At 45.9% G+C, this 13,680-nt stretch overlaps 1 protein-coding gene and 1 long non-coding RNA gene across 3 annotated transcripts in view; one reads left to right on the top strand and one right to left on the bottom strand.

Annotated features, from left to right (window-relative positions):
- The window catches only part of LOC135805637 (dedicator of cytokinesis protein 3-like), a 66,698-nt gene extending 62,752 nt beyond the window's left edge, over nt 1-3,946 (top strand). For both annotated transcript variants that reach the window (XM_065319709.1, XM_065319708.1), the window contains exon 56: nt 2,507-3,946. In XM_065319709.1, coding sequence (XP_065175781.1) covers nt 2,507-3,058 — 552 coding nt within the window. In that variant the 3' untranslated portion in view covers nt 3,059-3,946. The remainder of the gene's footprint in view (nt 1-2,506) is intronic.
- A 5,448-nt stretch (nt 3,947-9,394) lies between these two features.
- Nucleotides 9,395-11,375, bottom strand: LOC135805628 (uncharacterized). The gene is made up of 3 exons (XR_010551161.1): nt 11,086-11,375; nt 10,817-10,993; nt 9,395-10,273 (listed from the first exon to the last, which is right to left on the bottom strand). It is a non-coding gene; the product is annotated as an uncharacterized LOC135805628 (long non-coding RNA).
- Nucleotides 11,376-13,680: the final 2,305 nt, after the last annotated feature.

A 13,680-nucleotide genomic window follows, 5' to 3' on the forward strand; every position in this document is an offset into this window, starting at 1 on the left:
CTGTGTTTCTGTGTTTCATCCCGTCCACATCGGGGATCATCATGCAATGTCTGCAAGGATATCATGCTGTGTATGGTTGCTGTGAAAAACAACAATGTGCAGCCTAGGCTTAGTGTCAGTAGCTTTGCAACAGTGTTCGAATTCTATGCCAAGTTTCATAGCCACCACGTAGAAGCTGGTAGTGAGCACTTAGGGGCTGTCGCGAAGGTTTTGTCACCCCTGAAACGAACATTGTTCATTTCTCACTCAGTCATATCCCGCCTTCCGAAATGAACGCAGCTTGCTATGCTGGATAATGCAAATCGCATGCACATGTACGGTGTTGGTTGACTTGCGATTTTGGCTCCCCCCCCCCCCCCGGAACGATGTTCGTTTCAGGGATGACAATAAACTTTGTGACAACCCCTTGTTATTGGGCTTATAAATACAGTGCGTATCGGTTATAGCTTAGCGTGGTCGTGTAAAAGAGTATACTGCCTACCACAATGAACTCTCATGTTTTCATAATCATAACATGGGTTTCAAGTACTCATTTATTCTTACAAGCAATTTTATCGTACAGTAGAATATATCGGTCCTAAGAATGGACTTTGTGTAGCGAAACATGCCAGATTAGTACAAAGTATATCGCCTGTAGTAATAACACCTGTCCAATGCTGTTCTGATCTGACTCGCGTTGGGTTGTACTTGTAGTGCTGCAGGTTCAACTGTTGTGGTCATGTAACTCCTGTTGCATAGCCACATGGTAAGCCTATGGGACCGTAACCAGCCGCGTGCACAGTAGCACTACGTTGCATGTACGATGATCTTCCTCCCGCTGCGCTGCGCACATGCACATAATATGTCACACTTGATTTATCGTGCGTAAGAAATATCGGAAATAAGAATAGAAACAAACACCCACGCTATAACCAATACCTACTGTACTATCTTTCAGTGTTGTGATACCGTATAGTCTCTATTACAAGCACAGGTCTCCATTACTAGCACAGTCTCTAATACTAGCACACTGTGAGCACCTTTCGAAACATTATAAGCACAGTCTCTATTATTAGCACGGTCTTGGTGGAAATCAATGCTGCATGCATGATATCTAGCATGTATTTCTTCTTGCTCTGTATGGATGTATTGGTTGAAGAAATATAAGCACGGTCTCCAATATAAGCACGGGGTAGAGGGGTGTTGAAAAAATATAAGCACAGCGCTTATAATAGAGAATATACGGTAAATGTAATCCAGGGCAGGGTTTTGAAGTCTAGTACATGTACATTGTACTTTGGCGGATATCATGACATATCACCAGCACCAGGCAAAACGAACAATGTTCCCATGTGTATGCCCTAGCTGGATAGCCTGGGCGCTGTAGTCTTGTGTGCACACATACATGTACGTTCCGTGCAACTTCAAGTGCATGCCATACAGTTGAAGGAAGTACTTCGCATAAACACTTTGACGGAAGTAAAGTGTATTGGGTTTCCTTGATCCGAACAATCAAACACCGTCTTTTTGCTGCAGACGTAATTTAAAGGACTCGCCAGATTTTCGGACCTGGCCCATCATCAGGCTGAACCAGTAAATGAAGGAAGTGTAAACATGGTTGTACTTCCTTCAACTGCATGACATGCACTTGACTGTCCCTCCAGGAACTTGCGATTCCGCGGCCGCGTTGTTTTCCGCGATTTGAACAAAAGTCCGTGATATCCGCGATATTTGAAAAATCATCCGCGTTATTGTAGAAAACTGTCCTTGATACTTGAAAAGCACCGCGATATTTCGAAAAGCAACCGCGATATTCGAGTCTTTCTTCGATGTTGTTTAGTTCTTGAAGCTCGTCAGTAGTTTACTTGTGAGATCGACACCAAAATGGAGAAGTTTCTGGGCAAATCAGCGGCTGACAAGTCACAAAATAAGGCTCGCGTCGAGTTTTGTCCGAGGATGGAGGAAAACTGTCTTGCAAGCTCCTGTCAGGCAGTTGAACACAGTCAGCGCAGCACACGTTCTGTTTTGTCATGCATGATTTATGCTGTACGACTCGTACATCGCACACCACTACAGTACAAGTACCAAATCGGCCGCAATTTCCGCAATTTTACCACAATAATCCCGCAATATTTGACAAAATCCGCAATATTCCCCGCAATTTGTGGCATTTTACCTCGCAACTTTTTCCGCGATATTTCCGAAATGTCTCCGCAAGTTTCTGGAGGGACAGACTTGAAGTTGCGTGGAACGCATGTGCGCAAACAAGACTTTAGCACCAAGGCTATCCAGTTAGAGCGTACACAAGTGAATGTTGTTTAGCGCTGGTGAAATAATTATTATTTGATTTGCTTAGTAGTAAAGTGTCTGACTCTACTCAACTCACCACTGGCATATCTGGCTAGCTCTGCTATCTTCAAGTCTCGATTTCCTGATGTCGTTTAGCATCCGTTGCCACGCATGACACAGTTGTCTCTTTATTGACGGAAACTGGTTTGATTTTGCTATATATGTGCACCCCTTCCAGATTGCAACAAAAGCATTCCGTAACAGTCTTCTTTCCCTGGACCCAGTTGCCCTTGCTGCCGCTGAGAAGGCTGCTGCTGAAAAGGCTGAAAAGTCACCACGCCCTGGCCGATCTGGCACCAATGTGGCTGTGCGGCCCTTTAGGCGCATCTTCAGTCACAGCAATGCATCGGAGCGTGGCTCACCACCATCAGGACAGCCACGGCCGTTGTCCATGTCTCTGTCTGAGAACAGCTACTACGCAGTAGCATCCTCGCCCCAGACTAAAGTCTCACCGGCATCTTCTCACGAGGTGATTGTCGAGGATGCTACCCCTACTCCATTGACTGAGGACGATTTTGCTCCGTCATTATTCCGTGGCGCGCGTACGCCCACAATGGACGCGTTGGCTCGCCCAGGTTCTCCATTCCACCATCACCGTCAAGGCGCCACCCGAGCAAGCAGCAAGCCACATAAGCAGTCCAGGCAGTCCACATGCTCAGCAGATGGTGATGAAGGTGCAAGCGATGCCAAGAGGGCTCCACTGCGTGAGGTCAGAGACACAGCTCTATAGTATGTAAAACTGATGCCATTTTCTCCCAATGTGCATCTGATAGTTGTTTAGGGCTAATGAAATAACAATTATTAGTGCCTTTGATGCCTGCACTGCCTTGTTAGAGGTCTATCATGACCTTGGTATTCTGCAACACTGCCTATCCCACAACTCCTCTTTTCCGAACTAGCATTCCACCGGAACCCTCTCATGCTTCGTTCTCGTTGTCCTGCGTTGTGTGCTCATGTCTCACGTGTTGCATATGCTCTCTCTCTCTCTCTCCTCCCTCCCTCCCTCCCTCTTGCCCTTCCTCTTGCTCTCCTCCCCCCCCCCCCCCCCTCCTATCCCCATCACATATGTAGTGGGGTGTACATGTAGTTGCAGGTTGTTTTTTCCCCTTGTAAGTGGAAGCGCCTTTTTTCAGTTTCCGTCCATATTCGAATCCCGGTGGCTGAACATGTCCTGACTATTGTCTCTTTTGCATTTTCGGGGAGGTGTGTGCGTACATGTGTGCATGTATAAGCGTATGTGAGCGTATTGCCACTGCTGCCACTGTTGACATGATTGTGTTGCCGTGATCATTGCAAACTGCAACATCCCAGACCGGCACAATTGTGACAGTCATATCAATTTCTTATCTCAGCGCTATTATCTTGTTATTTGTTTGACACTTCACTATTGGCCACCGGGGCTGCCCGCGAGTTCTCCTTCTTTCCTTAGTTTAGCCACTTACTAGTACATAGCCAGTTTTGCCTAGTCATGATATGCTTTGGCGATTGAATTCAATTGAAACAGTCTATCCAGGTCCCTGTCTTGTTCTTTAGCATCAACTCAGTTTTAACATCACTTGGCATCTTCTACTAGTATCATTGCTGTGAAAGTGTGAATACAATAATGACCGGTATAGTAGAGCCTGCCTGTTTGGTGGTGCCTGAGCATGCATACGCTATGTGCTACATCATGCTGTGCTTGGATAATCGTGTGTGCCGTTGTACCGTCTTCGAATCTGGGTCTCTCCAGCAGGTGTTTGTTGTTGTTTCAAGTCTCTATCCTTACGATGGTTCTTTTGTTCTTGTTGGTGGTGGTGGTGTTGTTGTTGTTGTTGTTGTTGTTGTTGTTGTTGTTGTTGTTGTTGTTGTTGTTGTTGTTGTTGTTGTTGTTGTTGTTGTTGTTGTTGTTGTTGTTGTTGTTGTCGTTGCTGTTGTTGCTGTTGTTGTTTCACGTCTTCATTCTCACGGTGTTTTTGCTGGTGCTGCCACCGTCGTCGTCATTGTTGTTACTAACTACTACTAACTAGTAATATGAGAATCCTGCATAGGTATCCTCAAGAGTGCATAAACCAGAGTGTGCAACTCGGGATGGTTCCTGTTTGAGCCTAATTCGTGCAGTACGTCATTTCTGACGGCATGGTAAGCCACAGGTACGGTGAAAAGTTGCGTAACCAGTCGCGGTGGTGCAGGTCACTGAGTTTGGCCTGATTTCGGTTTTTTGATACGGATAGCCTGGTGACTTTACTTGTCGGTGGATGTACGCAGCGTCCGCAGTCACACAAAACACCGAAATCCTGAAACAGGACGTCTAAAATCAAGCAAACTTGGCTGATTTCCGGGCTATGAAACATGAATATTTGAGCTGTACGCAAGTCGCGGCTTGGCTGACCTCATCAGGGTGACGTAGTGCATGAACTGCGCTGTTTCAGATCTGATATGCACAGTTGCACACTCTGGTTTATGTACTCTTGGTATCCTGCATAGGTAAAGGGAGCTTGTCTGTCCCTCCAGGAAATCGCGATTCCACGGATGCAACAAATTTCGCGATATTGGTCCAAACCCGCGATTTTCAGCCAAATCCGCGATTTCCCGCGTTTTTTGTTGTTTTCTGCACTATATGAGTATATCTCACATGTTTCATGCACTGTTCACACAGTGCTTTCCATGATCCTGTAGGTTATTTGCACAGTATGACTCGTACTACTCCGGAGTAGATATACGATGCAACAAATTTCGAGATTTGGCCCAAATCCGCAATTTTCTGCAAATAATTCCGCGAATTCCTGGCAAGTTCTGCATCAATCCGCACTTTTCGTCGCATTTTTTGTTGTTTTCTGCCGCAATTTCTTGCGCAAGTTTTCCAGAGTTTTTTCCGCAAATTCCCGCAGGGACAGGCTTGTGCGGATGCGATTCATGCATGAAAATAATCAGTCCATCCTCAAGCGTGCAAAAAACATATCTCTGCCACTAATCGAGACTTACACTGATTTTTGCGCTTTTGGGCCCAAATAAGTCTTGATGACGGCAAAAAATAATTGTCAACTGAATACGGAAGTGAACGAATTTGGTCGAAAGTGTCGAACCACCTTCATGACGAGCAACCGTTTGTGGCCACTGTTTGTGAACTTGGAGCTTGTTATGGTGTGTGTCGGCAGGAATTTTTTTATGGCGATCAGCAAACGTTTTTCACATCGAAATCAGTGGTTACCCTTTGAAATTGAGATGTTCAAACAGCGAATTTTCTACGTCGAAATGAAGTTGGAGCACCATCGAGTTTGATTATTCCGATTTCCTTGGTGGGCTAAGGTAAGGGTAATTAACAGCTAGACATAAAAATCTCACCTGTTCACGCCCTGTATAATCCAACTTCGACCTTCAAAGTGGGCGTACTCAAGCAACATAAATCATACATGCCGTATACATAAACCTTTGAAGGGAGCATGAAAACACGCAAACGCATAGCTGTGTATACATGTACATGTACATTGTAGACCCTAGTTTGTGTTCCTCTGTGTGTCTCGGTGTGTCGTCAATGCTGTATTCGACAACCGTAAGCATAAGGAGAAAGTTGCCGCTGTACGCGCTCTTGTGTGTAGTATGTGTGCCGCGTTCAGTTGCTGTCTAGTATGAGATATCGGTACATGTAGCTGGGCTGGTGGTGCGTATTGCCTTGATGTGGATCACCTAACTCGTGGCCTTCTAAAGCCTGTCGAAACGCATGCCGTTTCAGATGTATGGTCTCGTGGTGTGTGTGTGTGTGTTGTGTGTGTGACTGTGTGTGTGTGTGTGTGCGTGTGTGTGTCAAAATGCATGCCGTTTCAGATTTATGGTCTCGTGGTGTGTGTCTGTGGTAGGAACCGGTGGATTCTGCTCGAAAAGGTGGCAGATTCTGCTCGAAAAGCAGTGAAATTGGCAGAACCATACAAACCTAATGGCGGGCAATTCCTCGAATTCTGCTCCATTTCTTTATCCACATACCAAACATGCATGAAACTTACCAGAAAAAGTACCGAATTCTGCCAATTTTCTGCCGGCAGAATCCGCCGGACCCTAGTCTGTGGGGGGGGGGGGGGGGGGGGGTTGTGTGTGCGCGTGTGTGTGCGCGCGCGCGCGCGCGTGTGTGTGTGAGTCTGTCGCGCTCACAGTATCTCGTTTTCTGCTTATGAAGCTACATGTATATGTATGTGTTATTTGTAGGAGATTACAATGTAGAGGTGATTGTCTGCTTTGCGTTCCTCTCTGCTTGGCCTGCATTATCAATTTATCAGTACTGGTTTTTGCTCTTCACACGTACACGTACACGTACCCCCCCCCCCCCCCCCCGCACACAAACAAACACACACACACGCACGCATGCTTATGTATACGGTTTCAGTTTGAAAAATGCAAAGTGTCCTGTACATGTGTGCGTCTGATGCATTCACACGAACTTCAACGGTCTATGATGCACGCGTCACTTCTCCTTTGACTCTGAGTTTGAGGAAAGAAAACCAAAGCATATCAATGCAATCACATACATGTATACAAACTTTTAAAAGTGTGTGAATGTACAACGTACGTTTGTCTTGTTTATGCTGTGTGTCACTTTGCTCTGGGCATGGAAATTCTGTCGTATTTGCGAATTGTCGTTATATACGCAGTGGTTATTAGAGAAGTTGACTGTGTGAATGTAAAAAATACGTTTGTCTTGTTTATGCTGTATGTCACTTGCTCGGCCACCCGTGTTGCGTTCTATCTGTTTCGGCTATTGCTACTGCACTGTTCTAGCCAGAAATTATTGTTGATAGGGAAACCGAGTGCGAACCTGGCTAGGCTTTGTTGGTGAGGTACTCTCATGTGTGCGTATCCGTGCTCGTTTGTATTCCTCCGACGGTGTGGCACGTGCGCACACACATGTGATGTATGCGAAGTGTATCCGGCATGTACGAACAATGTGTGTGCATCCGCGGCACGCATGTTTGACATGTTTGTGCTCCACGTGTGCATGTAGGATCTAAACGTGTGTAACGCAAGCGTGTGGGGCACGCCCATTACGTCTGCGGCACCGTGACATGGCCAGTATGTGATGTCCGACACGGGTGTGCAGGAGTGGCGCGTGGGCGTGTCCGCAGTGTGCACGTCTATACTCCAGCGTATTGTCCACTTTCCTGGTCCCAGGAGGGTTTTGGATCTGTGGAAAACACGTGAACTGAATACAGTGGAGTTAGTTTGAACTCTTGTGTGCTTTCTGTGCACAGATTTATCTACGGAATTGAGTATGGTCAAGAAATGCGTCTGAAAAACCTGGAGCACCATCGATTTTGCCATAACCATTACTCGAATGTCCGAGAGCAGGGTCGAGGGCAACCACATTGTCGAAAATAATTACACCTGTTCACGCCCTCCTTTCAGGTTACTGGCTCGTTTTCGCCGACTGCTCTGAATCGTACGAAAAATTCAAATGTTCTCCGCCGAATGGCACCATCACAAAGTCTTTCGGATCATTTTCGATATGCACCTCGCGAACATACCACCTTCCTGCACCCATACACCACAAACGATGCATGCTCCATTCGACGAGGTGGGTGTCATGAGTGTTCTTTCACGTCAGTCGCCGAAAGTCATTTCAGGGTGAGAATCGTTCTCAAGAAAAAGATCGCAAAAATCAGTGTAAGTCTCGATGGAACGCTTGAGGATGGACTGAATGTATTGAAATCTGTATAGAATAAACACCGATGTCGTAGTGTTTATGGGAATATAAACACTGACTGTCTATAAAAACCTCGGCGTAGTGTTTATGGGAATATAAACACTGCTATAAAAACCGAGGCGTAGCCGAGGTTTTTATAGACAGTGTTTATATTCCCATAAACACAAGACAGAGGTGTTTATTCTATTTATACCTAGCTTCGTTTTTGGACTGAAATACTGGTCCGAAATAGCTATTTTAGTATCCCAGTATACTATATTAGTATACTATTATGTGTAGGTAGCATTGCGTGTTCCAGACCTAAGACCTATCTTTCAACCAACATCTGTGTCAACACCCTGGTGGCTGGGTGGTCAAGATAGGTGCTTGGGAATCTTATGGTTGCAGGTTCGATTCCTGCTGAAACTTCTTTCTTATCTTCAATTTTTTCTTTTTAATTGGAGAGAAAATTTCTAAGTCCCTTGAAAGTTGAAAAGTTACAACCTCTAAGTGGGTAATGGGGCTGTTAAGTGTGACGTCACGGCCCCTTCGATACGCATAGCAACGGAGAGTACTGGGGACAAACAAAAGTCGCGTCCTCTGGATGGAACCAGTTGTCAAAGGCAACAGCATCTAAATGACTGGAGAGAGAGCAGTTTTTCTTTGCTTTTTCTTCAAGCGATTGTTGTCGCTCTTTACTCCTTGTTCTTTCCTCTACAAATCTCCTGTAGTCGTCGAGGGCCTTCATAATGGCTGTGAAATTGGCTGCACACTGTAAAACTCCGTGTTTGAGAGTGCTTTGAAGATTCTTCGCGTCCTGATGGATCAAAGTACGAGCGCTCCCTGTGGATTCGATTATATGTAGGTGAGTTGTTCAAGAAATCAGTGTCTTCTTTCTGTCTCTGCCCTCACGCTGGCACAATAATATCAGCCTCTATATCCATGACAGCTCGCACCTCCCGTTAACTGCATGACTTAGATATATTCTCGCCCTCCGTGGTGATTGAAGACCATGGAAGAAGAGTTATTATGTTCAGAATGATGTCCTGAGAATATAAAATAAAATAATTCTAGGGAATTGTTACAGGGTATTTTGGAAGGATGGAGAGCGAGAGAGAGAGAGAGAGAGAGAGAGAGAGCACTGAAGTGTTTGTCTCACTGTAATTACTCCAGATTATTGAATGGTGTATGATCTACTCGATATTTTCCACAATGGTTTTTCCTGATTTGCGGGATCTCTTCTTTTGCTGTTTGCGTGTTTACAGGAAGTGACTGTCTGGTGTATCTGCACCAGATCCTGGGGACATGAAGTCAGATGCAGAGGCAGGGTCGTCCAGTGATGCAACACTGCCGTTCTATGTACAACGTCACCGCTAATTCCCCCGGCGAAAACACAAAAAGACAAACACGTCAAGAGAATACAGTATTGACCGTTCTGGTATTGAATCGTGACTGCTCGGACAGTCGATAATCGAAACACAGAGCACCAGCATGATGTTTTGATATTGGGAACCACACACCAGCTCGATTCTCAAGGCCAAAAATTGATGAATACAAAACACAGAGCGACGCAACAAGAGATCATCCGGCAACCAAACCAACCTGGGTCTAATGCACTCAATAGTCCTGAAATACGCAGGCCACACAAAGCAGTGCAAGCACATACTGTTACAAGGTACATGCATTGCAGAACAAAGTGTAACCAAAGATACACGGGGTTATAGCTGCACACTCGTACATGTGCTCGCTCAGCCCAAGAACACGCATGATAGAAATAATCCGGGGGAAACACGCTAGCACCGAAGTAAGCATCAAGACGTAAATAGTCATCACAAGCCCTAAGGCCGTCGCGGCGTCACAGAGCAAGTATGAACAAGCGAGCGCCATGAAAATCGATCGCGTGCAGCAGCGAGCAGGGACTGCACGTCAAGTGCAGTCCATGAAATAATATTATCAAGCCATGACATTCTGGGCCTGCCTCAGCCACGACCTCAACCAACACAACCCTGAAGAACAGTCAATGACAAACAGCCGGAACGAACAATATGACCAATTTAATTGCAGTTTCCTTTTACGAACAGAAACAATAAGTGGGACTTGTTTGTGAATACTATTTATTTCCTCTCTAACAGACACATTCGTCCGTAAATAGTGCAGCTCTGAAAAAGTAAAAATTACATTGACATGTACATTGGTGTGCCGAGTAGTATCATCCTTGATCACCCATCCAACCAAGACGTTATCAGGTCCCAGACGCCGAGATCGCACGCCGAATGTGAAGTGCATCTAGCCTTGAACCTGTTGCACAAGGCACACACATATGACAAAAATGACATCCACTCCGATTATTTCCAGAGGCCAATTATAACAGAACACAGAAATGAAACCACGGGCTCAACAAAGTACATGTAAACGCAAAGGAAATTAGTTAAAATAATCCATGAAGTGTTATTTTAATTCCAGCGCTGACTGCAGTGTGGCGTCGTGGCCCGATACCCGCTGATACTCGCTGAGCATAGACACAAACTCCATTTGACAGGGGCAAGACATACTATTTTGGAATAAAGTCATAAAGTACAGCATTCCAATGACATGACGGACACCTCGTGCAAATGCGTGGTCTGCTCATCCGGCCAACTCGGCCACGCATGAGAGTGTGTGCATGTACGCGCGCACGCAAGCGCGCGCGCGTGCACACACACCATGTATTCGGTGCGTATGGCGTACCTGTTGCGGAGATATGAAGATGGAATCATTATCGTGATGTTACATGTACAGTGGATGTTTGAGTGTAAAGTAAATTTTATTTTAAATTTTACACATTTCTTCGACACAACTTACTCCACATCTTCGCATTTCTCATAATCCGTCCACCTACACTCCGTCTCAGTTGAGGAAAAACTCTCCCAGGTACAGGTATACACTAGTCACCACAGCCATGTGATGACATTGGGATGGGTCCCAAGCACGATTGCACTCTCCAGTTAGTGTACAATATAATTTATTTGTCCAGATTATCTGTGAAGACAAAATGCAATGCATAGCGGCAATCGATGGATGAAGAGAGAATTTGTAAATACACATATCTTTCGACTTGTTCAGGAGCTTACCTTTTGGAGTTCACATCGTTTACACGATCTCTTATGCTGTCTTGCACCTTGGCTTTGTTGACCATGGATACGCCATCCCAAAAGACATTCTACAGGAGCTACTAATGCAGAGCGTTTTTCACGCTCGATCTCGGCGATCTACCTCGTCACGCCAATAAAATCCTCCGTGACACTGGCTACAGTCACAAGAGACGTCTCAGTAAGGTAATGAGCACGACAACACCGTCGAGATCAAGGACAAAGAGAAAACAAAACACTCACTGAAAACTGCAAAGAAGAACGAAGAAATGTACACGATTCCTATATGTTGCCACTGACAACTGGTTCGGTGGAGACGACGCTACTTTTGTTTGTCCCCAGTGGGATCGTTGCTATGCGTATCGAAGGAACTGTGACGTCATCACTTAACAGCCCCATAGGCCTTATGCACATTGTACAGATGCACGAAATCCCGTATAATCTTGTAGAGTCCCGTAGACCCGGTTGGGTGTTGAATGTGCAGGACCCTATTGTATTTACTGCTATTTCCACTATGAAATGGGCCATGAAGGCATTTCATACGAAATCTTTTTCCGTCAGAGATCTAGCTAGTCGTTAGTTCAATCCCAAAGTGAAGAAGGCTTGAAAAGTGATCGTTTGCCATGAATTGTGAGGCTAAATGGGTCAAGCGCGCATGTATAGCACACAATGAACACCCAACCGGGTATGTACACACCTACGGCCATAGTACAGAACTTCGTACATCTGTACAATGTGCATAAGGACTATATAGCAAAGTATATACCCCAAGTTAAAGTGGTGAATATGATTTCTGAGATGAAGCAAGAACGCAATCGCATTTCACACCAGATTCGGCGGGAATGCCTCAAGATGGCATCGAGCAGGCTTGATGAACGAGTGGGAGAAATAGGAAGAATAAAGAATGACGCAAAGATGTTCAAAGCAACCCAGCTACTCCGTCGTCAGAAACAATCACCGGTTATCGTTGAGGATGCTGAAGGCAAAATTATATCTCAACCTGCGGAATCGGTGGAAGCGGTCAAGGAACACTTCAGAACTATATTCTGCGACCAGGCACTAGCAACAACTATGTTGGAGAGGAGTGAAATGCCACTGAACCGATCCATAACGACTGAGGAGGTGTCCAAGGCTGCAAAACGTTTAAATAACGGCAGAGCATCCGGCCCCGATGGAATCCCGGCTGAGCTCCTGAAGTATGGGACGCAATCACTGCATAGCCACATTATTCAATAACTACGCTAAAGATCAACGCATCCAGCTTGGTGATGGTATATTGGTCCCGTTGCCGAAACCGGGCAAGAAGAGAGGTCCTCCTGCAAATTTGCGGCCAGTTACCCTTCTAAATACACTACGCAAGCTACTGTCTCTAATCGTATTGACGCGTATTAAGCCGGCAGTTGATCAATACCTCTCGCCCTGCCAGAGCGGATTTCGCAGCGGGAGAAGTACAGCGGATGCTGTGTACTCCTACAGATGGTTGGCAGCAAGATGCCAAAGAGTAAAGGAAGATATCGCCATTTTGGGAATTGATATGTCGACAGCCTTTGACACTATTTCAAGACCAAAGCTCATGAACGTGCTGGAGACTATTGTGAACCGGGACGAATTACATCTTATTCAGTGCTTACTTACGGATACCACCATTAAAGTACGGCTAAACAACATCCTGAGCCAGCCACTTGAAACATACAATGGGACTCCACAGGGAGATTCTCTGTCGCCGGTATTGTTTACGATATACCTGGAAGCTGCGTTAAGAGAGGTACGAAACCGTCTACCGCCGCGACCAGACCGAGACGTCCAGCTGCTTCTGCCCGGAGAGTCGGAATATGCAGATGATGTGGACTTCATCAGTACCGACCAAAAGTATCTAAAAGATTGCCTTCCTACAATATCATCTTCGTTAGCAGAGTGGAACTTGAAGATGAATGAGGGGAAGACGGAACACACCATGATAAGCAGACAAAAGGATCGAATAGAGGAACAGTGGCGACACACAATAAAGCTGGGCTCGATGCTTGGAGTGGATGAGGACATAGGCAGACGAAAGCGGTTGGCTACAAGCGCACTTCACCGGATGTGGGTGATATGGCTGAGAGGGCAACACATCAGAGAGTCTCTACGAGTGCGCCTCTATAATAGCTTCATTCTACCAATCCTGCTTTATAACTGTGGCACGTGGAGTCTCACGGGGACACAGGAGCGGAAATTGGACTCGTTCCACAGGCAGCAGCTGCGAACAGTGATAGGCATTAAATACCCGCTCATAATAAAGAACACTTCCCTGTATAAACGCACAGAATCTCGCCCCGTGAGCCAAATCATCAGAGATGCTAGATGGAGGCTGTTTGGTCATGTGCTGCTTTTGGAAGAGGCAGCCCCAGCCAGACGTGCCATGGGAGCTTACTTCTTAGGGGGTAACGGCCCCAGCTTTAGGGGACGCCCAAGAACAACGCTCCCGCGAACGCTCAATAATGATCTCAAAAAGCTGAAAAATAAAACCGCCCTAGAGACTGGCGATGACTTGAACATGCTGCAGCAGCTTGCCCAAGACCGTCGACAGTGGCGGGAACT

The sequence above is a fragment of the Sycon ciliatum genome, chromosome 1 (genome assembly GCF_964019385.1).
Source record: "Sycon ciliatum chromosome 1, ocSycCili1.1, whole genome shotgun sequence".
In the NCBI taxonomy this organism is placed as follows: Eukaryota; Metazoa; Porifera; class Calcarea; order Leucosolenida; family Sycettidae; genus Sycon; species Sycon ciliatum.